Source organism: Mytilus galloprovincialis, chromosome 2 (assembly GCF_965363235.1).
Source record: "Mytilus galloprovincialis chromosome 2, xbMytGall1.hap1.1, whole genome shotgun sequence".
Classification (NCBI taxonomy): Eukaryota; Metazoa; Mollusca; class Bivalvia; order Mytilida; family Mytilidae; genus Mytilus; species Mytilus galloprovincialis.
Window position 1 is genome coordinate 87,171,996 of NC_134839.1, and position 27,988 is coordinate 87,199,983.

Here is a 27,988-nt window from a genome sequence, read left to right on the forward strand (position 1 = left end):
GTAGCAAAACGGGATAGCCGAAACGTGACAGTGTGACTGGGGCTTAAATAAGGTATACATCCGATGTCACGAGGTATGCTTGATGTCAACAGTGAGGTCCATATACTTTAAACAATTATAACAGTATAGAAAAGGAAATTTTGTCTAAAGATTCTATTGAGGTCAAATACAAATACCGGTCACAGTGGCGGATCGAGAACTTTTTATAACGGGAAAGGGGGGAGTTGCTTTAGACATGCTTCAGTGATTCCCTATCTAATCTACCAAATTTTTACCACAAAAGCCCCCCCCCCTTTTTTTACATCAGCCTATGCAGTTAATTTAACAGAAAGCACCAAAAGTACTGACCAGACGAACGTAGTGAAGGTATGACATGAAGAAATGTCATATAAACATTGTGAAATATGCCCTAGATTCATTATTTTTATATATTGTGAAATATGCAAGCCGTGAGACTTCTTATCAGTTCTTCGTATCGTCTATATAAATAGTAAGGATTATACTTTGTGACTCTTAATAATATGAAGATCACAAGACAATTGTTTCTTTTTCTGGTTGTTCTCTGGACAACGAAAGCTTTTTCCCATCTCACTCCGATTCCGACTGAGCATTTTCTGTTGCATGAAACTTTAGACCATCTTGGGAACTATCATGTCTTTTGGAAGTTCAACAAAACACACATAACATTTGAAGTACATGTGAAAACCAGAGGATATGTTGGATTTGGAATTTCTCCTAATGGTAAAATGTATCCTTCCGATGTAGTCGTAGGTTGGGTGAAAGATGGAGTTCCACATTTGTCTGTAAGTATTTTCAAAATCTATTATCTTTGATATTGCGAATGAAACTTTTTACATACTATGTTGTGATCCTGGTTCTTATACAATTACTTCAGACTAATAATTTCATATTTTTCGAAAACCAACACATCTGCCGTTTAAACAGTACAAACACGATAACAAAAAATTTATAATTGTTATCAAGGTCATTTAAATTTTGGTTTTAAAAGAAATAGCTTAAAAAATAGAAATGCAAAATAAACCGCCAAAAAAAAAAAAAAATAAAAAAAATAAAAAAAAAGTTACGCAATGAATGTGACATGAAATCAACAATTCTCTCTTTGTCTTACTTTAAATTGAGAGAGACATGACATTTGCTATGATCTGCTAATTATTAAAAAAAAAACACGAAACGTCTTCAATCGGAAATTGAGTTTAAGCCTTAAAACAATAGAGGAATAATATATTATGTACCATCATCAATACATGGTAGATTTAGGGACGACATCAAAAGTTCAATGAAGGATAAAAAAAACTTAATTCATATAGTTTTTTTTACTGACCCCCTACCCCCTCTTAACTTAATTTGAGAAAAATTGATTGACTAACAAGGATTTACATAAAATCGATGTCAATTTATCAAAACTTGCAACACTTTTGACCCCCACCCCACCCCCAAACTATTTGAATTAAGTTTTTTTTATCCTTCATTGATTTTTTGATGTCGTCCCTTATGAAGAGATCATTGCTATTTGTTTATATCCGGTACACATATTCTTTGAAGGTACCCAACCTAGAATAATCATCAAATTGCGTTTGAAACTATCAAGACTTCCTTCAAATTCTACTTTCGTTGCCCAACAGGACGTTTTACTTACTAACAAAAATCAGGAAAATCCCCTTGTATTATCAAAACATTTGTTGAATAACATTAACAATACAAAGGCTGAGATTGATATTGAAAACATTTTGGGGACTAAAAAATGAATGCATAAATAATGGCATAGGAAGTAAACTGCAGACAACAATGTAGTTAACTTGAAATGTTAGTGTTGATAATGCAAAAAAAAAAAATAAAGTCCACAAACATTGCAATTGACTTTAACTGATTTATATGCATGAACAGGATATGCACACTGTTGGTCACTTCCAACCAGTGAATGATACTTCTCAGGACTGGACACTTCTGCATGGGCAAGAGAATAATTTTGGAACAGTACTTAAATTTGAAAGACCTTTGACCACATGTGACAATAATGACACGGATATCGTTGTAAGTAATCTGTCTATCTAACAAAAGTACATATGTTCAAATATTCTACACCATGAAATGTTATTTCAGACTTCAATTTCACTTACTTGTGAAAGTTGAAATAAAAACATGTTCTACCGAAATTTAACCACCGTACCATTGCATTCCACTAGATGCGCATTTCTGCAATTTATTACTCTTCATTGATGTTCGAGGTCCATGAACCCGTCAGAAAATCCATAACATAATACAAACTTATTTTACAGAAATGACCACGGGTATAATCAAAGCCGAACAAGGAATTAGAGCTATTCACGAGAGACATATTACTTGTTTTTTACATAAGGGATTATCATATTTGTTCTTTAAAGTTAGAAACCAAGAAATTGATAAAATGCTGAATTATAGTTTTTTTCAAAATCTGAATAATTAGTTGTTAATGCACACATCTTGAAAACTGATAAATTTATCGACATATTTTCATTTCGACTCTTTCATGACAGTTGTATTTTAAAAGACAAATGTATCTACTAGCTAATAAACATCGTGTAATGTACTTTAGGCCGTTTGTTCACTTAAAATTATTTTCTGATCGGTTGTCAGGGGGAATTTTCGAAAGTTAAAAATATACCTAAAGACATTTAATTGAGTATTTTGTGGAAGGGCAGACTAAATATTTTCTGAGGTTGAAGACTTACTTTACCACTCTAATAAGTCATTCATTTTTGTACAGTCCGTTGTCAAGTACTTTTAGTAAAAAATGTTATTCAAACACACCTACTCAGATAAAGAGTTCCCTCTATTTTGTTTGATTTCTTCTGGATATCAGCTTGTATGTATTATGCTTATTGTCGATTATTATACTATAGGATGCCACAATGCGAATAATATTTTCGTATCACCCTGACGACCCAACCGACGATAATCTTATGCCTTGGCACGGTGCTACAAGAAGAGGAGCTAAAAGCATGATGTTATTATCGACATCGAAACAATATAAACTTCCGAATGATAGTCAGACAAAAGATCTGGTCCATCATCAAGTAAGTAATACTTTTAAGTACAAATGTTAACTAATAGAAGCATAACAGACTCAAAATCTTGTTGAAAATCATATCAATAGCCTTTAAATATAAAGATAAGAATATGTTGTAGGATTACCAATGATGCAACTATACACCATTGACCAAATGGTATACAATTTAACAACTACAGATCACCGTATGGCCTTCATCAAGGAGTAAAACACATACCGCATGCCATAGTAAATAGTAAGATTTGAAGGGGGAAATGCGGTGGGATTAAAAATGTTTGCATGCACCAAACCCTACACATAACCTGAGACAGTGTTGAACCATAACAAAATAAGAACACACTATAAAACTCAATTGAAAAGGGCCAAACTCGAACATTAGATCACAATAAAGCACACAAAAAACAGAACAAAAACACAAAAGTCACACTTAACAGAGCTGAGAGTACTTGCAGTTATTGAAAGCTATTCCAAAGCCAATAACATCTGCTAAAAAACCAAGTCATTAACAATCGGAGAAAAAATGATTTTGTGCAAACTATAGGTATTAACAGATTGTAGTACCGTAAAAGTGCAATGTGAATAGCAATAATATTTCGTTTTGCATATTTTCAAACTAGAAGTGGTTACACTTTATATTTTGATTGAATTGATATGGGAAAAGGCTCATCTTCATATACAATGTAAATTCCGTAGTAGTATAATCTATTTAAATACGTAACTTAAAGACTTGTTGACTCTGAAAACATAGTATTTACTATAATCATGTAACTGATGATATCAAGACAAAAGTCCTTCTTCAGAATCATAAAAAAATATAACGCTAACATACATAGAAACGAAATACTTGATTACAACTGTCATATTCATGACTTGGTTCATGACTTTTATGAAAAACCTATGGATTAAATTTGGTTTAATGGCTAGCTAAACCTACCGTTTTATGACAGTGTTTAGAAATATCGCATGAAATGACCACACTACTTGACAGAATACAGCACAAACACTCGCAAAAACAGTCATCACAGAGAAACGCACAAACATATCATATAAAAGTCGAAACATCATACGAACTGCAGAACAACAACGATCATTTGTATCAACGACAAACACCACAGGATATAAAAAAAACAGAGACGTGCTTATAAGTATCACCAAGTCCATCTTGAAATATATGATAGTTTAAATGTGTAAAACAAAGCACAGCTATACAAATGGTTTATGTGTAGAAATTGATCTAGAGGTAAAAGTGATTTCTATATGAATTTATCGACGAGTCAAATCGGAATAACGATGTATTTCTAGAAAGTTAACATAAACAATAATGATCTTAGAACTACAATATGAGTTTGGTGGCACTTTAAAAGATCTGCTGTAAACATAGTTTACATGATTTAAATTGTGTTCTTCAGACGCGCGTTTTGTTTACAAATGACTTTTATCAATTTATGGGGTAGAAAATGCATAGTATTTCGAAAACTTCCATAGTTTGAAAATATAATTTCTGATAATTACCAAATCAGTGATCATTTATGTTAGGTGTTAACTTCTGGCTGGTGATACCCCCGGGGAGGAAACCTCCACCTGCAGTGGCATTAACCAAGTGTTTTTTAACATACCCATCATGTTTTATTCTATGCAATAAAACCTCAAGTCGTAGACTTCACAAAATGATGTCTGGTCTATATTGAATATTTCAAGGTGTCTTTATTGTTCGCCACTGATTTCTAAGCTCCTTTATCCAGTAGCATCTACATATATAAATGTCCAAAATAATCGTACCGTATCAGTTATTTTTATAAAATGTTGCTTAGGTGGTTTTTATGCCTCGAAAATGTCAGATTATTTTACCTGAAGTTTTATTCAAACTGTAGGATGACAATCCATATTCAACAACTATATTATTGTTTTTCAGTTTAATGTTCCAACTAAGCGCACAACCTATCAATGCAGAGTCTATTCGTTGGATGACATTACCACGAAACATCACGTGATAAAGGTAAGCAAGCGCGATTAGCTTTATAAATAAACTCAGCATATATACCAGGATTCAATTTTGTATTTACGCCAGACACGCGTTTCGTCTACAAAAGACGCTCGATTTCAAAAAAAATAAAAAGACCAAATAAAGTACGAAGTTGAAGAGCATTGAGGACCAAAATTCCTAAAAGTTTTGCCAAATACAGCTAAGGTAATCTATTCCTGAGGTAGGAAGGAAAGCCTTAGTATTTCAAAAACTCAAGAGTTTTGTAAACAGTTAATATGACCATATCAATGATAATTCATGTCAGCACAGAAGTGCTGACTACTGGACTGGCGATACCCTAGGGGAATTAAAATTCCACAAGCAGTGGCATCGACCAAGTGGTTGTAAATAAACTCATCATAGATACAAGGATTCAATTTTGTATTTACGCCAGACGCGCGTTTCGTCTGTTTCGTATACCAAAGACTCATCAGTGACGCTCGAATAAAAAAAACCCAAATAAAGTACGAAATTGAAGAGCATTGAAGACTAACATTCCTAAAATGCCAAACACAGCTAAGGTAATCTATTCCTGAGGTAGAAAAGCATGTAAAAGCATACTTTTTTGATATTCACCAAAATTAAAATTGAAAAATTAATTACTTTTTTAATATTTTACGCGTGGTTTTCTTCGAGTAGCAAAATTGACGTTCCTTTTAGAATTTATGCATTCTAACATAATGTTTCTAATTCATTAACACATGTTTTAACAGTTTGAGGCTGTAATACAAAAAGATCATGAACCATTTGTACACCACATGAACATTTACAAGTGCCATAATTATCCCCGAAAGTATATTGGGACAAATTTTGAATGTTACACTGGTTCTTTGGATATGATGCCTTGTGGTAATGTTGTAGCCGGCTGGGCTGTTGGCAGTGGTGTAAGTTAATTATCAAATATAAACTGTTTAAAACAAAAATAACAAACCATATGAAAAGCATTTGAAAATTTGCTGTAATTTGAACCGAGTCTGTACAGATATAATGAGATCAGTTGCGTTGACATGGTTCGTCTCCTTCTATGTTTTACTTATTTGTCGTGCGAGTTTACGTGCATCTAAGTATCTCAGGTGATCTAGAATTGCAAGCAGATTCTGCTCCACACGAATCAAAGCTTTGTTTGAGGGAGATGTATTTCACTAATTCAAAATGATTCCGTAATTTTATTATTAAACACTATCCATATGTTCATGCTAGTATCGTAGTAATTGGTTCTAATATTTTATGAAAATATATAACAAATAATGCATTTGTATCCCTTGTTCAAATCACACTAATATCGTACGCAAATCTTTTTTTTTTTTTTAATTTTCGGATTTTGATTTTAAATATTTAATGAATGTTTCCCGTTGTTATTTCAGCCCTTTAATTTTCCCCCAAATGTCGGCTTACCACTTGGTGAAAATGAAAATGAATATGCATACATAATTGAAATACATTACAACAATCCTGGGGCTGTTACGGGTAAGTTATAGACAATATGTTGAATATGTAATAACGCACCGTGAATATCATGGCAGGTGAAACAGCAAGGGCTTTATTTGTTCAAGCTTTTAAGACAAATAGTAGAATTAATGGTACAAATTTAACCACACTAGATGCGCATTTCGACAGTTATCTTCTTTTCGGTTAAGGACAAGCCCACAATATTTGAACACCCAAACTATCCCAATTAACTTAAAAAATATAGATATTGTTAAGTCTGACTCATATCTAAACTGATAGATATCATGCTGATGATTATTAGTTGAATAGAGGCTCTAATACGATGATATGAATACGCTATTTTAAACATTCCAAACACGATTTCCTTTAAAGAAGGTTACAAGTTTCTTCGAAAGACAGTTTTGCAGGCCTAAATAACTGTTCTATTTGCAGAATTCACAATCCCTGCCTCTTATCCATGTTTATGACTATACATTAATGCGACTTGGCACCTTTCTAGCTCACCTGCAAGTGAGCTTTTCCCATTACTCGTCCGTCATCGTTAACTTTTACAAAAATCTTCTCCTCTGAAACTAATGAGACAAATTGTATCAAACTTGGCCCATTCATCATTGGGATATAACTAGTTTAAAAAACTGAGTTCAATGACACTGCCTTCCAACCAACATGGCCGACATGGCTAAAGATAGAACAAAGGGGGTAAAATATAGTTTTCTTTGGCTTATATCTCTGAAACTAAAGCTTTAAGGGTAAATCTGACTTGGTGTACATATGTTTATCAAGTTTAGATATTTGCCTATTAAATTTGCAGACAAGTCGGACAACCCATTGTTAAGTTGCTGCGCTGAATTGTTAATTTTAAGGTTCAAAGTCAGTCTACAAATAGGTCAACATGGCCAAAATGGTCAAATGATATCTGATTGGAGTTATTGTCCTTTAAAGATCTCTAAAGTCATTTTCTGAAATTTCTCGACAATATCTGTAAACTTTAAAATCGTCTGCTTTTAATTTAACTACTGGACCAAATTATAATCAAAATTTGGCCTCAATCATTATTAGGGCATCTAATACTAATAATTATGACTTAAACCTTATCAAACATGATTTCCAAAACCACAGTAGATTTAGGTGAGCGACACAGGCTCTTGGGAACTTCTAGTTTTAAATGCCAGAACCAGTACGATAGGTACCACTAGTAGACCAAAAAGTGCCTAAAATTTAAGAACACTTAAGTTCATCCACGGTATTTGATGTTGTTCATGTTGATCCGTTTTTTAGCTATCGTTTACTTTTAGGTTTGGTGTTTTCTGTCTACCAATGATTTTAATACCTTATTGACATTGTCTTGCATTTTTCTCATATGTAGTTCTGTAAGTAGTAACCTTCAATAAATTGCAATCCTTATATTTACTTATCGTGTTCTACAAAGAATAACCTGTGTTGACTTAAGTCCATAGAAATTAATTCATTTTCAATTTTTAAATCACATTTTTATAGGACTTGTGGACAGCTCAGGAATGAAATTTACATATACGTCACATTTGCGTCAACATGATGCAGGAATATTGACAGTTGGGATGTACGAAAATAAGCAGCAGATCATTCCCCCACATTATAGCGACTTCAAAATACAGTCCGTGTGCTCAAAGGAATGCATATCTAAGGTATTTGTTCATGTATTATATTTTATCGTCCACTAAAAGCAAATTACAGCCTAAACATAAGTTATGACGATGAAGGTAATATATGTGACAGGTTTTATTTAAATTAACTGTATGTAGAAAATTAAGCATACACTACAATTGTAACAACCAATTGTAATTTTATTTCATTTTCAATACTGCAAGTACAATCTCAACATATCATAGTTTGAAGGAGCAAAAAGAAAAATAATAAATAAATAAAACCAAACACAAATATCAATAATTATTAAAATAATTTAAATTGAAATACCAAATATTCAGAGTTATTGTCCCATATTTTTAAGATGCAAATAATTTCAACATCTTAACTTTTGGGAACAGATACCGCCATAACATACGAGTCGCTTTTGGATATGAGTGAACATGCAGCAGTCGTTATTCTAACAATACATGCTTAAGAAACATGTGCTATAATATATAACTGACTGTCTACACTTAATAATCGAATGAAAATCCAAAATATATAAAAATATACCTAGATTTTTGCTCATGTATTATATTTTGTTGAAAAAAAGGTAAAATGGCATTGTTGGATTACATTATTATTATATTTACTCTTGTCTGACTAAAACCCTTGTGTATTTTATTTTAATTGTAAAAACAAAATGTTTATGTTAATTTGTTTTTTACTTTTTTATTCAAATAGAAACAGTGCTTTACGTATTTACGTGCACAATTTCGTTTTGTTTTCACACAACATACAACAATCACAATAAACACCATTACAGAAACAGAATAATTTTTTTATCAGTATTTGGAAACCTATGCTTAAAGACATGAAATGCATTAATTAAACCCTGCAGTTTCCTATACAGTTTTTCAGACACATTCAAACATTTTGAACAAATTTTGAACATATTCAAAATAAATTTATAGAATAAGAGCAATGTCCCTATTCAATTTGCGGACAATCTCATTAATACATACCCAGACAGCTGCGTCATTTATAATTTGTAAATTTATTACTTTTAGACTCATTTTTGACCGTGATTTGCAGTTTTATATGTAATAATTATGTTAAAAAATACATATATTTAACCAAAAAGTTGTAAACCGGTCTAACTCTTTTCTGTAAAAAAAAAGTTACAAAGTCGTGTTTCTTAGATCGTGTAATCTCGCACAACTTTGTCTATCAAAGTTCCCATCGACGAAGTGGTCAAATAACATACACGATACAAAGTGAAAGTGCAATGAATCCAAAATACACCAATAAGAACACTCAAACAAAATAAATAGTAACAGATATGCAGTGGAGAATAAAACTTAAAATACTGATTAGCATAATTGATAAAATTGAGAATGGAAATGGGGAATGTGCCAAAGAGACAACAATCCGACCATTGAAAAAAAAAAAAACAACAGCAGAAGGTCACCAACAGGTCTTCAATGTAGCGAGAAATTCCCTCACCCAGAGGCGTCCTTCAGCTGGCCCCTAAACAAATATATACTAGTTCAGTGATAATGAACGCCATACTAATTTCCAAATTGTACACAAGAAACTAAAATTAAAATAATACAAGACTAACAAAGGCCAGAGGCTCCTGACTTAGGACAGGCGCAAAAATGCGGCGGGGTTAAACATGTTTGTGAGATCTCAACCCTCCCCCTATACCTCTAGCCAATGTAGAAAAGTAAACGCATAACAATACGCACATTAAAATTCAGTCCAAGAGAAGAACGAGTCTGATGACAGAAGATGTAACCAAAGAAAATAAACAAAATGACAATAATACATAAATAACAACAGACTACTAGCAGTTAACTGACATGTCAGCTCCAGACTTCAATTAAACTGACTGAAAGATTATGATTTCATCATATGAACATCAGGCACAATCCTTCCCGTTAGGGGTTTAGTATCATACCATCATAACATATATGAGAAGAACATAACCCGTGTCATGCCAACAACTGGTTTTTGAATAAATGTGTTTAGTTCCGATGCAAAGACCCTATAAGTGAATCAATATTAACGCCAAAATATGCAATCTTTAATGACCTGACAACAGTATCGTAACTATATCCCTTCTTAATAAGTCTATTCAAAGGTTTTGTTAGTTTTTGAGGTGAATACTGACACCTTTGTGTTGCCCTTCGCATCTTAGTCATTTGAATATTTGGCATCGCGTCCGTGGTAATAAAAAGATACCCACTTTACCAAAGATAGCTAATTGTAAATTGTAAAGCACATAGTTAAATACACTGACATAGTATAAAGAAAGCCCTTTGACAAAATAAGTTTAATCAACATCGCACAAATATAAAACTATTTTACAATTAAAGTACAGCAAATACATATTAAAATTTGTGAAATAACTCAACTTTTGAAGCAAGAACAGTACTTTTTCACCTCTTCTTACTTTATAAAAAAACCTACACAGGCACTTACTGATGCTTCCCTAGACGAAATAAAATTGTTTGCAGTATGGCAGCATGCCCATTTACTAGGAAGGGGAATAACGACTAGACACCTCAGAAACGATGTCGAACTGGAACCTATAGCAGAAGATGAACATTATGACTTTGACTACCAAGAAACAAGGCTCTTCAGAAAGGAAATTTCTATGAGAAAGGTATATGCAAACGCATTTCACATTAAAATATCATTAAGCCAAGTTCAAATAGCATTGTGTTACTCCTTTTTTATGTTATGTAGAAATAATGCGTAAATAGAGGCAACAATAGTTTTTGGATTTTGTACCCTGGGAATAAATTACCTTAGCTGTATTGTGTTGGGTCATGAATGCTCTTCAACTTCGGAGTTTATTAGGCCTCAACATTTGTTTGATTCAATCTTCACTGGTGAATGATTTGTAAACGAAACGCTCGTCTAGCGTACATAATTTCAATCCTGGTATGTATGATGAGGCTACTAACCAATGAACATAAAAATTTCTAAGAGAGAGGCGACAGATAAAAAATTATAAATGTAACCAAAATAAAATAAGTTTATTTATCCGAATTTTTGGAATAGAAATTGTATTAAATATGTCCGTATGAAGTCAAATCATTCAAACGTTTAAGTAGTTTTAAAAACGTTATTCTTTTTATAACTTTTCTATTATATTGATATTCTCTAGGGTTTTCTTTCAGGGGGATAGTATCAGAGTAGAATGTACATATGATTCAACTTTGAGGAAAAACATAACCTATGTAAGTTTAGCCCTGTAAGATAATGATTGCAATTGTTATACTGCTACTTTTAATTTAAGTTACTTATTGTTTAAGACAAACTTTGATTGGAATGTTTTTTTTAAAACAAGCTACGCATTGCCCCTTAAATCATGATACTTACAAAATAAACCAACACCATTGCAAAAACCAAATATAAGACGACGACAAGAATAAAAGTTTTATAAAACAGTATCAGTTTCACTTAAGAGTAAGCAACGATAACCAAAGCGAAAACTTGGGGTGGTTGGGGTTGGATGGTGTTGGATGATCTCTAGTGCTTCAAAAAACACATATAAATCTGTATAATAATATAAAAAAAATCAACGAATATGTATTACTTCATTATCAAAACAACTTACTGTAACATATTTTGGTGACAATGACATTTGCAATGCTCTTACTGCAACACATTTTAGTGATTTTGACACATGCAATGCTGGTCCTATTATCAATACATGTATATGATTGATACCGACTTCTCTTACAGAAGTAAACCCTCTATGGTGTATTGGAAAACCCATGTCATATTTGAGGTTGTCTTTTTTTCGATTATTTAAGTGTTTCCCGAATGAATGTAACGAAGCCAATTCGGTATTTTTTTAAAAGTGAAGCTGCAAAGGTAAATGGTGGAAAGTGCTCAACCATCTCTTGTAAAAATCAAAAGTTCAGAGCTCTTTATTGCAAACAAAATACATATCTTTAATACACACTTGATTTAATATTTTAGGGAGGATTTTCAACAGTAGACGAGATGTGTTTCTCATTTGTCTACTATTATCCCCGAACACCACTTTTTATGACAATCCAATCTTTACTTTATGACACCATTCCTCGTAATACTTCATTACTATCTTATACGTGGAAGGATCCAAGTTCTCTTGATGAATTGGTCAATCTGGTGGAAACTTATGATTGGACAGATCACTCAGTTAGAAGTAAATTTCAACAAGATGTACTCAATAGTACTATGCGCAGTCGCTGCTACTGGTTACATCAACCATATGTATGTTGAATTAATGTAGTTTCAATATCCTTTTTTTAACACATTTAGCTAATTATGCGCAAAAAATTGTACAAATAACCTTATCTTTTGAATATTACAAGATTTTTATGTTACATACTTGTTTCTTGTTTCATGCTTACATGAGGTTTTTTTTTTATTAACAAAATTGAATAAAACAAAAAACAAAAACAACAATGAACGAATGATGAGACAACATATAGAGAATAACACAACACTTGTTTTAGCTTGAACTTAATTTGACTTCGAAATACATGTGATTTAATTTAATAAATTTCTTACTGCGGTGTAAATACTTCAATTTACTATATTAATAAAACCATCATTAAACAAACTTGAAATTAATGATGATGATGATGATGATGATGATGGCAAGAAATTAATACATCCATAATAGCTAGAGAGTGAAAAATTGTAAAATAACACGACACGGTTAAACTTTTACTCCAGCTATTTGTACAGCTTAGCCAATCGAAAGTTGTTACATCAATCGTCGGAGATGGGATAATTTCCGATAATGTTCCGATAGTATAAGAGAAAATTGAGTTGTCCTTTAAGATAAAACATGTGCTATCTCACTTTTTTTTGTCATTGTAAGAGAATAAATTGCTTACATTCAAAATATACTCTTACACAAGACAAACTCCGTTTTATTTTTGCAGCGCACACAGGAAGATTTGAAACTTGAAGATCCAGCAGTTTCCTATCATAAACAGGGTTCATCTTGTCGCAATGGCTGATACTGAAAATGTTTATGTGTAATAATGATTTTACTATTCAAACAATAAAAAGACAGCTCAAAGACTATTTATGTGTGATGAATATGAGATTGACAGTTAGTTCCTCGGTTATACCAGGTATCAACTCATTTGTGAATTGAATTCTTAAAAACAGAAAATAAAATCAGTATCCATCTTTAGATATAACATAACTTTAATGCTATAATACAGTAACGAACCGTAAAAAAATATTGGGTTTAATATGAGACAAATTTATGATGTAATAGAAGAGGGGCGAAAGATATCAGAGGGACAGTTAAACTCAGAGAGCCACATAAACTGACAACGCCATAACTAAAAATAAAAAATAAAAAAGACAAACAAACAATTAATAGTACATAATAAACAACACAGAAAACTACAGACTGAGCAACACGAACCCCACCAAAAACTGGGTGTGATCTCAGGTGCTCCGGAAGGGTAAGTAGCTCCTGCTCCACATGTGGCACCCGTCATGTCGCTCATGTTATTACAAACCCGATAAATAGTCTAACTCGGTAGGTCACATTCAGGAAAATGAAGGGGATTGTAGCTACGAAGTAAGAAATCTGTGAAAAGGTTATTCCATAACGGTCAACCAACTAAGAACATGTAGTGTCATTAAAGTTTGATTATATGCTTATTGTGAAGATAATGATAAATACTCAATAAAGTTACAATGCAATCAATATTGAACAACCGTGCTTTATTGTATCGAACGGTGTGAGCACTAATGACTAGAGATGTTGGATGGATAAGAAAAAAAAGTCTAGTATTGGTGGTACGGTACTACCAATCTAGTGTTAAGTTATTAGTTAAATTACGAAATATTTATCAAAGGTACCAGGATTATAATTTAGTACGCCTGACGCGCGTTTCGTTTACATAAGACTCATCCAGTAACGCTCAAATCAAAATATGTATGAAGCCAAACAAGTACAAAGTTGAAGAGCATTCAGGATCCAAAATTCCAAAAAGTTGTGCCAAATACGGCTAAGGTAATCTATACCTGGGATAAGAAAATCCTTAGTTTTTCGAAAATTCAAAGTTTTGTAAACAGGAAATTTATAAATATGACCACATTATTGATATTCATGTCAACACAGAAGTGTTGATTACTGGGCTGGTGATACCCTCGGGGACGAAACGTCCACCAGCAGTGGCATCGACCCAGTGGTGTAAATATTTATCAAAGGTACCAGGATTATAATTTAGTATGCCAGACGCGCGTTTCGTCTACATAAGACTCATCAGTGACGCTCAAATCAAAATATGTATGAAGCCAAACAAGTACAAAGTTGAAGAGCATTCAGGATCCAAAATTCCAAAAAGTTGTGCCAAATACGGCTAAGGTAATCTATACTTGGGATAAGAAAATCCTTAGTTTTTCGAAAATTCAAAGTTTTGTAAACAGGAAAACTTTGATTTCACAGACAATTTGCAATCAATAATGTTAGTTATAATCGTTCCGCTGAATTCATAATTGGACAGATAGTAACCCAAAGACAAACAATCGCTCATTATTGGTATTAATTTAGTTAATCGTAATTCCAATATGTTCTGGAAAACATTTCGAGGATAAGCTTGATATCCAAATAAATATTAGGGCGGATAACATATCTTCCAGCGTTTAGAGAAACAAAACCCCCAAAAAATTAAAATAATGAAAATACCGAAATTGGATGAAAATTCAAAACGGAAATATAAAAGAGAAGATATGGTATGATTACCAATGAGACAACTGTCAACAATTTTGTACACAAAGTTCGTATCCAAATATCATAATTAACAGCTTAAACACATCAAACGAATTGATAACACCTATCATATTCCTAAATTGTTACAGACATTTTCTAATGTAGAAAAATGGTGGATTAAACCTGGTTTTATAGCTAGCTAGACTTCACACTTGTATGAAAGTCGCATAAAATTCAATTATATTGACAACGATGCGTGAACAAAACAAACAGACATAATAGGTAAAAATGCCAAAAATAGTGTTACAGCAGTCAACATAGTGTTATAATCTTAATCACTATAAAACAAACATAACCGATCATAAAGTATTGCGTGTGGTCAACCACTTTCAAAATGATGCACTTTTCATTGTTTCAATACTTTTAGAATGTACGCTATAACACAGATAGATATAAATGTCGAATAAACCGAACGTTGAGGATATGTTGCTTAAATGAACTTAGATAAGGAAAGTTCATTAAATAAACGTATTGTGAAGTTTGCCCTTGGTTTATCTTATCAATATATATTTTTGTATATGCAAGTACACAATTGAAACATAACTTGTCTTAGAGATATGACGAGCATTTCTCACTTGCTACTTTTTCTAAATTTTATTTTTACTGCAAATGCAATTCAACAATTAGCACCGGTTCCGTCAGAACATTTCCTTTTGCATGAAATTTTAGATCATCTCGGGAACTATCATGTTTATTGGAAGTTTAACCAAACACATATAACGTTCGAGGTACATGTAAGAACAAGAGGATATGTTGGCTTTGGATTCTCTCCTAATGGTAAAATGTATCCTTCTGATGTAGTTGTTGGCTGGGTGAAAGATGGAGTACCCCATTTTTCGGTAAGTATAATCATTTCTATTCTGAGTTTACGATATTTTGGACGGAGGTTCAAGTCATAATAAACGAGTGACCGGTGAAAAATAATGTTATTCCAATTCTTGAACCAATGCATACAAACATCATAAACTTAGTCTTCTGTGCACGATTTTATCATTTTTTTCGCATAAATTTCGTATAATCGTCAAATTTTTTTTCAATCGGTCAGTGTTGTTGTGAAAATATAGCAGGTAATTAAAGTTCGTGTTTTGAAGCCGGAGTTTAACAATTGTCACCTGTTTATCAACAATCAACAAAAAAGCATGGATATTGAGCACGTGTTTAACATGTACTATCAGATAGTAGTTTATTTTAAGGACATCCATGCGTATTGCGATCACCGGAATTTTACGAGATGTGTCACTCTGGTCACTTTGCATACGGAAAATATGTCGAAGAAATGCTACTTCTTCTAAATATGAACAAATTAAAGAATTTTCTTCAGAAAAAAGTATATTTACATTTGTTTTATAATGAAAACTATCCATTGAGTTATGAAAAAACATATGCCTTTTTTTTTATTTGAGGTGTCTTCTGACTTTAACATATGATTAATTTTTGTTTGCAAATGTAGGACAATTATGAAACAAATCAAATGATGTGCTTCTTCTACTACTTTTTTTTCTTAAATTGTCCTGTACCAGGTCAGGAAAATGACCATTTTTATATTATTGTTCGTTTCTGTGTGTGTTACATTTTAATGGTGTGTTTCTGTTGTGTCGTTGTTCTCTTCTTATATTTGATGCGTTTCCCTCAGTTTTAGTTTGTAACCCGGATTTGTTTTTTTTTTCTCAATCGGTTTATGAGTTTCGAACAGTGGTATACTACTGTTGCCTTTATCTATAGTTGGTTGAGGCCCTGCAGTGGCGAAATAAAGCTAGCACTCAGATGTCAACTGTCTGAACAATGGCCTTAATGTCAATCTATTTGTTACTCTACGATAATTGTAAATTGTCACTCTATTTGTCTTTAAAAGGACGAATACGTAAGTAAACATATTGATAAATTGCATTTCAAATACTAGTAAGTTATGTTTTCATATTATTCGTTGTACGACATTTCAAAAAGTGTTTAACAAATAAAGAGTAAATAACAGGACACTAACAAATGAAGATTGTTTATTTTTTTATTTAAACCACAACTTGTTATTTTATATAAAAATTTTGATGAAGTAAAACTATGAAAAATTGAATAATGAACCTGGGAATTCCAAAAGACAACCACATAATACGCAGTGAGGAGTGATATACGACAACAATGAATTTATCCTAACATACTCGGCGTTTATGCAGTATAAATGTAAAACGTTGAATGTGCTATGGTTTTCTGTATGATACCCTAAATCTCCTTTTACATTCATACAATGTTTGATAACACGTTGATTGTGTTATGTAGGACTATCACACTGTCGGTCACTTCCAGCCAGTAAAGGATGTTTCACAGGATTGGACACTTCTTCGTGGGGAAGAAAATCCTTTTGGAACAGTGCTAAAATTTCAAAGACCATTGAGTACGTGTGACGATAATGATACTAATATTGTTGTAAGTATTTTATCTGTCCAAAACCAGTGCTACACTTTCACGATTTTCGACAGTCGCAAAAGAGAGTGTTACCCCTTTTTTTACTTCCTTTGATTTCTAAAAAAGAGTATCTAAACCTCAAGTGTTAAGGTGTAATACCACTATTGATTGTCTCTAATAAACCTTTATTAAAATTGCATTTTTCAAATAAAATAATTGTAGAATTTATCTTTGTTTCAAATAAAGTAAAGTTTTATCCTGTCAAGTACAATAGACCAAATCTCACATAACAATTTAATTGCATGTAAGAAAATAAAACTCACTGGAAGTTTATCCCATTTTTTCCTGTGTACAAGCTTTAGTAACCATGTACCCTCAAGTTTCCCAAATATTCTATAGGAAACAGTTATCAAAAGTACCAGGATTATAATTTAATACGCCAGACGCGCGTTTCGTCTACATAAGACTCATCAGTGACGCTCAGATCAAAATAGTTGTAAAGCCAAACAAGTAAATAGTTGAAGAGCATAGAGGAGCCAAAGTTCCATAAAAGTTGTGCCAAATACATTTACAAAATTAGTGTGCTTTGAAACACCCAAGATATATGTGTATGACTCAGATTTTTTTTACTCTCAAAATTAACTTCAATCCTATTTTGTTATTATTACATTAAAGGATGACACAATGCGAATAATATTTTCGTATCACCCTGACGACCCAACCGACGATAATCATATGCCTTGGCATGGTGCTACAAGAAGAGGCGCTAAAAGCGTATTATTGTTATCGACATCAAAACAGTATAAACTCCCCAATGATAGCCAGACCAAAGATCTGGTCCATCATCAGGTAAGTAATTATTATCACTTCATTTATAATTGCTATTGACTTACTCATTGAGATAAAACGCAAAAGGTCAAAACAAATACACAAATCACAAAAACTAAATTTATACAGGATATTACGTTAAATTGTTTACAAATTATGTTCGATTTTGCGAACGCAACTCTTTACCCTACTCATAACAAAGGTATATAATACAAAGAATGACTCCTCAGATATTCATTTACCAAAAATTGTCATTTGAAATCAAAGAAGGCGAAGGACTCTTAAAGTACTATAACTATTTATTGTTTTAGAGAAAAGTAAATACTTTTAAAGAAATAATAATACATAATTATGTTGGTCTTGGTAGAGTTATAACAGTTTATGTAAATAAACGTAGTTGAATTCCCTTAGTGAAGCAGAATCTGATAAGTCTTCTGTTCACCTTAGTGCGCTAAAATTTTGTTTTAATGGGTTCATGGTACTTTGCGTTTATTTTCAATATTGTTTATTTGTTTTTGTTTTTTCAATATCTGCTTTGTCACTCATGGTTAATATCTTGTTTATCTTTTGTTTTGTGGGGGAAAATTATATTTTCACATTAAACAGTTGAATACTTTAAATGTACGATGGCTTATGAATTTGATGGTGTGTAACGTTTAAACGAACGAAATTTACATTTTTTTGTCCGTACACGAGCAACATGACGGGTGCCACACGTGGATCAGATTATGCTTACCTTTCAGTCCTTATTATCCTTTGTTGTGTTTTGTGTACTGTTGTTTTTTGCTATGGTATTGTTAGTTTGTCTCCGACTTTGGTGATTATAGATAACGTGTTCTATAAAACAAATTTTACTTATAACTACGCTGGAAAGAAATAGAATAAGACAGTTAAAGTCAGTCTTTATATTCTTTTGGGACATTGCATAAAAGGCGAAAGTCAATTGCTATCTGATTTATGAAAAACTGGCTTTGTTATTCACATCCATAGCTGTACCTGTCCTTGAATGGTGAAAACGTCCCATTTCCACCATACACCATTATACCATTCACCACTCACACCATTTACAATTTCCCTCAAAGCGTACACTATCCCTAGATGACATTAGACATTCCCCATATAACATTCATATTCATCTTTCATTCTTGAAAACATTGGCTATATGTTCTATTAAAAATGTAACAAATGTTACAAAAAGAACAAAAATGAAGCATATATCAAACTCCATTACATATAGAATATACCACACGCGTTATAATAATTTTATTGTAGCTAGAAATTGCAATGAAATTATGCACACAACTTGCGTCTCCCCAACTGCTTCTATGACATTATCTTCACTAGAATTATATCTTTATATTTATTTGTAGGCAATTAATGTGCATACAGTAATTATTTTGTTTTATCAGTTTCATATTCCATCTAAACGTACAACATATCAATGTAGAGTTTATTCGTTGGAGGACATTACAACTAAACATCATACGATAAAGGTAGGCAAGCACGATAAACTTTGTTAAATAACAGAATAAATATTAGGGATCGGAGGGTTATCTAATTAGTAGTGTTATCAACGGTTAATCGGTTAAGCGGATAACCGGTCGAACGACCGAATACCGAATACCAAAAACGCTAACCGGTTAACCGGACATATTTTCAATTTTAATATAGATTTGATATAAATTTGTATTGAAATCATTAAATAGTTATGTTTTATTTAAAAATTGTCGTCGCGGTAATTAATTTGACAGATCAATTGTCCAGTCTAGTCTATTGATTGCTATTGTTAATCCTAAAAACATAAAATTAATTAGATTGTCAGCTTGGGGTAGATCTTAATGAAACATAATTAGCATACATGTTATTTTAACAGTAACTTTAAATCAGTAATAGTTACTATTAAATTTTACAATTTACTTTTATGTTTGATCTAATAGCGTGTAGACCTATAAATGTGCAACCTCCGTCGTGTAATGCTTTGTTATAGTTTAAACGAAATGCTAACTTAAATATTGTGAAATACAAACCAATACGTGATAGTACGAGTAACATGTTTAGGAGCCAGCTGAAGGACGCCTCCGGTGCGGGAATTTCTCGTTGCATTGAAGACCTGTTGGTGACCTTCTGCTGTTGTCTGCTCAGTGGTAGGGTTGCTGTCTCTTTGGCACATTCCCCATTTCCATTCTCAATTTTTATTAATCAAATCAAATTGAAACACTCCACATCAGTTTCGGAGATAATAGAAAAGGAAAAAATAATCGGTTTCAGACATATTCGCTTCTACGAGATCAAAAAGTGTTTTTTTTTTTATTTTTCAATCTGAAGTTGATACAAACGCCATAGTTAATACTGTGTATCTGAATAATAAAAGTAAAACTTCGCAAGGAATCCTCACAATCAAGCCTTATAATGCTTAAGGACAAACTTCAATTCAAAAAGCGTAAATTTATGATTTGGATGGAAGGTTGTCACATTGACACTCATACCACATGTGTAGGGTACTAATACATGTAATATAAGACTTTCAAACACCAACTTAAACTACCGGTTAACCGGTTAATCGGTCGAACGATTATCCAGTAACCGGTTAGGCAATAGTGTACGATTTGACAACACTACTAATTAGATCAATTACTATTATTCTCTTTCGTAAACCTAATTTTGTTCTATTTTAATTAGCTTTTTATTTCTTTAAGATTGATGACTATCTGATTGAAAAAATAGACATTTAAATTATGGGAACACGTATTATCTTACATGTATATTGAAATCTTTTTTATATATTTTGAATTAACAATGAAGTTCTATCTGATAAGAAACTGTATACATTTTAACTTATTGCCAAAAGTAGTTGCATATGCAATGTAAAGTGTGACACTTTAACCAAATTATTTTTTGATCAACAGTTTGAAGCTATAATACAGAAAGACCATGAACCATTTGTACATCACATGAATGTTTACAAATGCCATAATTATCCACGAAAGTACATTGGACAGAACTTTGAATGTTACACTGTTCCTGTAGATATGATGCCTTGTGGAAATGTTGTAGCAGGCTGGGCTGTTGGCAGTGGTGTAAGAAAACACTTAAAATAATACTGGTCAAAACCTATCATAATCGTTTAAAATATCTTTCTTAAAAACAAATATTTACATTCAGGTTTCAACTTTTATTCGGAAGGTACCTAACATTAACACAGTTGACACAGACCAAGTGCCTAGGTCAATCCAAGTCTAGGCAAATAATGAAATATTAAATAACTTCAACAGAGATTATTAAAGAATAAGCTAGCATCACCAAATATAATAGAACGATAAAAAAAAGTTCAAACAACGACCGCTAATGCTCCCAATTTGGAAAGAAATTTGTCAAAACCATAAGTATAAATTTGTTTGCCTTCCATGTCAGTCCTATCCTTTTTGAAATTAAGAATTCATCAAACAAGATATCAAAAACTGCTCGAACATAACTCGTCCTACGAGTTGATATATATACACACAAAATTGAACACCTCATATGAGTAATTTACAAAATCGGGATATATTAAGTTCTTCTCCTATACCAGCCTTACCTATGGTACTAGGAAATACACGTATGACTATCAAATTTAGATATTTGTTTGAACAATAAATTATGTCTTCACTATACACGGAAATGAAAAAAAAGGATACACACTCTCACATCCTTAAAATTATTTCTTTTGAATTAGATCAATTTTATTCGAAAGAGTTTTCATCAAATCATACTGATACATAACTAAGTTATCGTATGTAAATAAAATTCTTTTTATGTTATGCACTGCCTATTGTTGATATTGTAACAAACTTTCTTAGCACATTTCACATACATCTACGTGTTTTTTCAGCCTTTTCATTTTCCTCCAAATGTTGGCTTACCAATTGGTGAAAATGAAAATGAATATGCATACATCATTGAAGTACATTATAATAACCCTGGAGCTGTAACGGGTAAGTTATAGATAATATGTCGAATGTTTCATAATGGCTTTTAACACATGAATAACCTGAACAGTTGGACATTGCGTGAATTATATTTCATACAAGATTTGTATTGTTATTATCAGCTATTACCATAATCACATAATGCAATTTAATATATATACTAGTAAATAAAACTGGACCATTGCAAAATACGTAGTTAAAACGTACGAGGAATATGTGTTTCTATCTCTTTTAAATAGTTAAACGCTTGTCTATATTAAAAAACCATATGCTTATCCTTACAACTTTATAATGTGATACACGTCATAAATTCATAGCATTTTAAAATCCAGCTGAAGGCCTTATTGTTGGGTTGTATGACAGACATTGCATCCAAAAATAAATTCCTTAATATCATACTGTAGGTAGCTTTGTGCAACAGAAATAATTTCATACGTGTCATACATGTCCAGCTTCCTCAGACTTATGTATCGTTTGGTGTCACCAGTTAAAGTTATCTTAGTTGTGTTTCTTTTTCCATTAGTTGTTGTTGGCTCTGAACTAGTTGTTAGTAACTGCAATTACTCTCAGATCTGTATCTGTATTTATAACTCAAACTGTTTTACTAATAATAATTTCGAGTGTTTATCAAATATTTTAAGACATTGTGGACAGTTCTGGTATGAGGTTCACATATACTTCAAACTTGCGTCAATACGATGCAGGATTATTGACGGTTGGAATGAGGGAAAATCGTCAGCATATTATTCCACCTAACTATAACGAATTCAAAGTACAAATAGAGGCCACGAAAGAATGTATATCAAAGGTATTTGTTTCACTGTTATATAAATAGAGCTTATGCCAAATATCAAGATTGTCTAGTAGAATGTTTTAGAAGTTAGAAGAAGTCAAGTTCTTAGTTAATATACAAAAACATTTATTATATGGATGTTTTATAAGTTATCAATAAAATAGAATTGAAAATCATACTTATGCTTCATATTGAGTTTGGATTAGTTGAAGACAACGTAACAAGCAATTGATGGAAATAAAGAAATTTTAAAAAGAAAAGAAATATTGTCTAGTCAGTGTTTGTTTGGAACTAAATAATGAAGTTTGTCGCCTTCATACACTTATCTGATACGTTTTATCGGATTGGTGCCACTAATGGAACAGGAAGTAGAATATCTAACATTCGGGTCACCTTTTTTGGTAGGGGGGTTCTTAGTGTTGTGTTTTGTGGACTATTGTCTTTGTATTCCTCTTTCCTTTTGTTCATAGTTTATCTTGGTATTTCTGCAACTAATGTTTTTGCTTAGTACCGTTCGTAATACCTTACCATTTTTTTGTAAATCTAAAATGGTGAAACACTTAAAAAAGTATTAAGCACAAAATACCATTCACAATATATAGATGAAATTCATTTTGATTGGAAAGAAAGTCTTTGATTATTTATATTTTTCTGTCAACTTAACAATTCCAGCACCGAATCAAGTCATTATAAGAACAGTTTTGTGGTAACCTCGGAAAATTACACCGAGCAAACAGATGAGTCCACTCCTTGATTACAAAACAGAAATGCAAGTTTAATAAATGGAACTTTTTTAGCATTTAATAAATTTACCATCTGCATATGACTGCAACATACTGACGTATGAAATATCTTTAAACACCTATCAGTTAAAAATATCAGTTGATTATTACCATTCTGTAAATCTGTTCAGATCTATTAAAAATCAATACAAAATAAAAGTTATTTAAGTACTTTTTATGTTGCTGCCAATTATAGGGTCTAACAGATGCTTTCATAGACGAAATAAAATTGTTTGCAGTATGGCAGCATGCCCATCTTTTAGGGAAGGGCATTACAACAAGGCATCTCAGAAATGATGTCGAACTGGAGCCAATTGCAGAAGATCAACATTATGACTTTGATTACCAAGAAACAAGGCTCTTCAGAAAAGAAGTTCCAGTGAAAAAGGTATGTTAAAGCTTAGAGAGTGAATTTGAAATGTTAGCTGAAAGATTCCGAAATCAAAGAACGACCAATTTCGTTTTTTTCTTAGAGTGTATTGGTCAAATTCTGTAAAGAAAGATTAAGATCGGAGATGGTGCATTCATTTATGCATTCCTTTATAACATTAACGGTACCAATTTTCCGTACCAGATCCGTCGTAAATGAAAATTAAGAATGAAACAAACCAAGATTCTCGAAAACCGAAATATATGGCCGAATGAAGACAAATATCGCAGTTTTTCCTTTATATTTCAAGCATTAAACACTGAGTTATTAAATAACATAGATTATCATATACTTAGACTAAATAACATATGATTTTTACTGTATGATAATTGCATTAAATTAATGGTAAATTTCATATTTTTCGAATTGGTGCTTAGCGGGCTGATTTGAAAAGTTTATCACATGCTTCGATTGTTATCACATGCCTTTCCGTAACGTTATCGCATGGCATTCCGGTGATACTCGGCAAATTCCGAAAAATACACCTCAAGGTTACGTTTTTAGTGAATAACATTACAAAGTAGTGTACATTACAATTATTTGGATACTGGAAAGTATATTGTGTAAAATAATAAAAAAAAAACAAAAAAAAAAAAAAAACAAACAAACAAATTATTAAATAAATATGATAAATGCATTTTTTTAAATTTAGAAAGTTACTTTAAAAAGGGTTAACTTTTCCAGACAGTGTTCTTTATGTATATTGTTGAATTATTTTTTTTTGTCGATTCGTCCATATTAAAATATTTTTCTTCTCTGTTGTGGCATATGATAGAAAGATTTCATATCGAATGTACTAAATCTGGGGTCCGACGTCAGCGAGCTTTTGAATCTTTGAACTACTATTTTGGAAACACGTCACAGTAAAAGGACTAATATATGAAACTGTTATTTTTCTCCATTTTTGAAGCATATGATAAAAAGATCATAACATGTCATTTTTCATATCTCATGTATTATCAGCCCTCGAGCCATGCGGCTCTTGGGCTGATATTGAACCTAGGGCTGATAATACATGCGATATGAAAAATGCCATGTAATAATCTGATATTATATGAGTGTTCTACAAGAGTTCCATCGTTTTAGTAAGCACAATTTTAGGCTCGTATGTTTTACTGTAAACTCTTTCACACACATACACAGACCAATTTAAATAAAGAAGTATCTTGCATAAAGTGCTTCAGTGCATCACATACAATGTGTACTTGTCAACTTCTTTAACGCCAAATAGGACTTCTAAACCCAGCATTCATTTGTTTTGAACCATCTTATATTAAATTTTTTTCAGGGTGATAGTATCAGGGTAGAATGCACATATGACTCATCTTTGAGGAAAAACATAACATATGTGAGTATAGTTTATAAAACATGAAACATGGTGCACAGATCCATTGTCGGTATGCAAAAAGTAAAATCACAAAAATATTGAACTCCGAGGAAAATTCAAAACGGAAAGTCCCTAACCAAATTGCAAAATCAAATGATAAAACACATTAAACGAAAATGGACAACATAGCTGATTTTGATTTTTGTACGGCAAAGAGTATTTTCCCTTTGTTAAAGATAAAGTTGTTATAGGAAAACTGTCATTCTTGAGGAAATTTGGCGCCTCGTAAAACTGATCAATCCATATCTTTCTCGTAAAATATGGTTGTCGTTTTACGTCAATACATAATGTGTAGCTATTGGTTTTATATATGACTGTTCCAAAATGATAACAGTTCTCTGCCTACCATGAAATCAGTTTTTAGATGCAAACAGTAAACAAAAACATGACAGACAAGTAATTAGCATTGGACGAACATTGATGTTGAATGTACAATTGCAAAGTATTTTCAAACTACATTGTCGTGCTTTAGGTCAATCTTATACCAAACTATATCTGTTAATCACTTGATCATAGGTGCTCGAAATTTTTTTTTGAATAAATTCATTTTCTTCTGAGATCTCTGTCAAGAAAATTCATATAAAAACACAGGGTCCTGATAACCCTTATAATTGAGAACCATTTATACCACTAGGAGCAACTATTTTATGCAACAGAAAACGAAAAAGAATTTAAAAAAGTGGGTAATAGCGACTCAAAAGTTATTGAAGCTATGTTTCAGCACACTTGGTTCAAATGTAAGGCTACGGCCAAACTACGAAGTTTATACTGTTTGTTGTTTCACTTATGCACGCTACTCAAGGATTGACGCAATTGGCAGGTCCCGGTGAAAAACATATATGAAAAGGAAAGAGAGCGCCCAAACGCAATTTTTAGTAATGTTTTCTCTTTAATGGGAACTTACTGAATTTAGAATCAAATAGAAAAATTTCCAGGTACGATGATTACATCAAACTAAATTGTTTTCACACTACATGTATTTACAGGAAGTTAGTTTGTTTTTAATTTGTATTTAATTTAATTTTGTTGTTGTTATATTTTAGTGATGTAAAACAATTTCTGTCTTGAGCCGTATATGTCTTTCATAAACATTTGGTTTGATTTTGTAGGGAGGATTATCAACTGAAAATGAAATGTGTTTCTCGTTTATATACTATTATCCCCGGTTTCCACTGTATATGACCAGCCAGTCTCTTATTTATAATACCATTCCTGGTCATTCTTCATTACTATCGTATACGTGGAAGGATCCAAGCTCTCTTGATGAATTGGTCAATCTGGTGGAAACTTATGATTGGACAGATCACTCAGTTAGAAGTAAATTCCAAGAAGACGTACTCAACAGTACCCTGCATAGCACATGCAGCTGGAAACAGTCACCAGTTGTATGTTAAATTATTTCTCTATCTATTATTTTGAACCATATTAGCATATTTCACGTTTAATAAAGTCTTGCATTCTAGTCTGGTTTGTATTAAATGATAATGATGCTTATGCTATGTATCCATTCTTAATTGATTTTCCCTTATCTTTGTGAACGTTTTACGCTCATACTTATTTTCAATGATTCAATCACAATTTTGTCACTAAATTCGTGTTAGCATTAACTGTCTCAAAAAGGGGCAACAGATATCAAAGGGACAGTCAAACTCATAGATAAAAAATAAACTGACAATGACACAACATAAAAAACTAAAGACGAAGCAACACGAACGCCACCAAAAACTGGGGACGATCGCAGGTGTTCCACATGGACAAATTTTCTCAGTCACGGTCACATATAACAACTAGATAAAGATACATATACAGTTCAGTACAGAACAGAAGGATTTAAGCACGAGATAAAAATAGATCACCTCTATATGGACGAAACGCGCGTCTGGCGCAAACAATTTTAATCCTGGTGTCTATGTTAAGTTTATTTAAAAGCTGTTACCACGTAAGGATTATGAAAATCTATCTCAAATATTAGAAACCAGATACTTGGACGGGTGTTTCCTTCTATAAGGTATATATAGGAAACCATTTATTACATATTAGGATTTAGAAGACTTGTAATTCCTAAATGAATTCATTGTAATGTAATAATTGTAAATGCGTATTATAGTTTCATGTAAATGATATTGGGAAACATTCTGAACATGTTTTCGCTCTTTTGTAGCGGTATACAACCACAACAGTGAAACTTACGGATCCAAGAGTTCCATACCAACCTCCAAATTCAACCTGTGGTGATGACTGAAAGTGAAGTTTCTATAAACATGCATAAAAAATGAAAATAATTTTATTAACAAGTCCAGAAAAGACCCTTTCCTTAAAATGAAAAAAAAATATCGTAATTTGTTTAATGTATCAGCTCATGTCTGTAGTTTTAAAAAAAACCATAAGGATTAAAGATGTATAGTTAAATCCAAATACAGCATCTCACCAAAATAATTACAGAAATGAAGAAAC

At 32.2% G+C, this 27,988-nt stretch overlaps 1 protein-coding gene across 1 annotated transcript; it reads left to right on the forward strand.

The window, feature by feature from the left end:
- Window positions 1-486: 486 nt before the first annotated feature.
- On the forward strand, window positions 487-27,838 carry LOC143062569 (uncharacterized). The gene is made up of 21 exons (XM_076234231.1): window positions 487-803; window positions 1,906-2,052; window positions 2,901-3,074; window positions 4,980-5,063; window positions 5,804-5,974; window positions 6,455-6,557; window positions 8,037-8,203; window positions 10,624-10,815; window positions 11,336-11,395; window positions 12,144-12,419; window positions 15,489-15,791; window positions 17,224-17,370; window positions 18,025-18,198; window positions 19,587-19,670; window positions 21,084-21,254; window positions 22,046-22,148; window positions 22,784-22,950; window positions 23,914-24,105; window positions 25,436-25,495; window positions 26,644-26,919; window positions 27,696-27,838. Exons 1-21 carry the CDS (start codon window positions 522-524, stop codon window positions 27,774-27,776), a joined length of 3,414 nt encoding a protein of 1,137 aa, XP_076090346.1. The 5' UTR covers window positions 487-521; the 3' UTR covers window positions 27,777-27,838.
- The last annotated feature ends 150 nt before the right edge of the window (window positions 27,839-27,988 follow it).

What these genes read in the sequence shown, in the direction of transcription:
- LOC143062569 (XM_076234231.1), top strand. Translation starts at nt 522, where the DNA reads ATGAAGATCACAAGACAATTGTTTCTTTTTCTGGTTGTTCTCTGGACA. An exon ending in CGAAACATCACGTGATAAAG is followed by an intron (nt 5,064 to 5,803) that starts GTAAGCAAGCGC and finishes ATGTTTTAACAG; the next exon opens with TTTGAGGCTGTAATACAAAA. An exon ending in GCTGGGCTGTTGGCAGTGGT is followed by an intron (nt 21,255 to 22,045) that starts GTAAGAAAACAC and finishes GTGTTTTTTCAG; the next exon opens with CCTTTTCATTTTCCTCCAAA.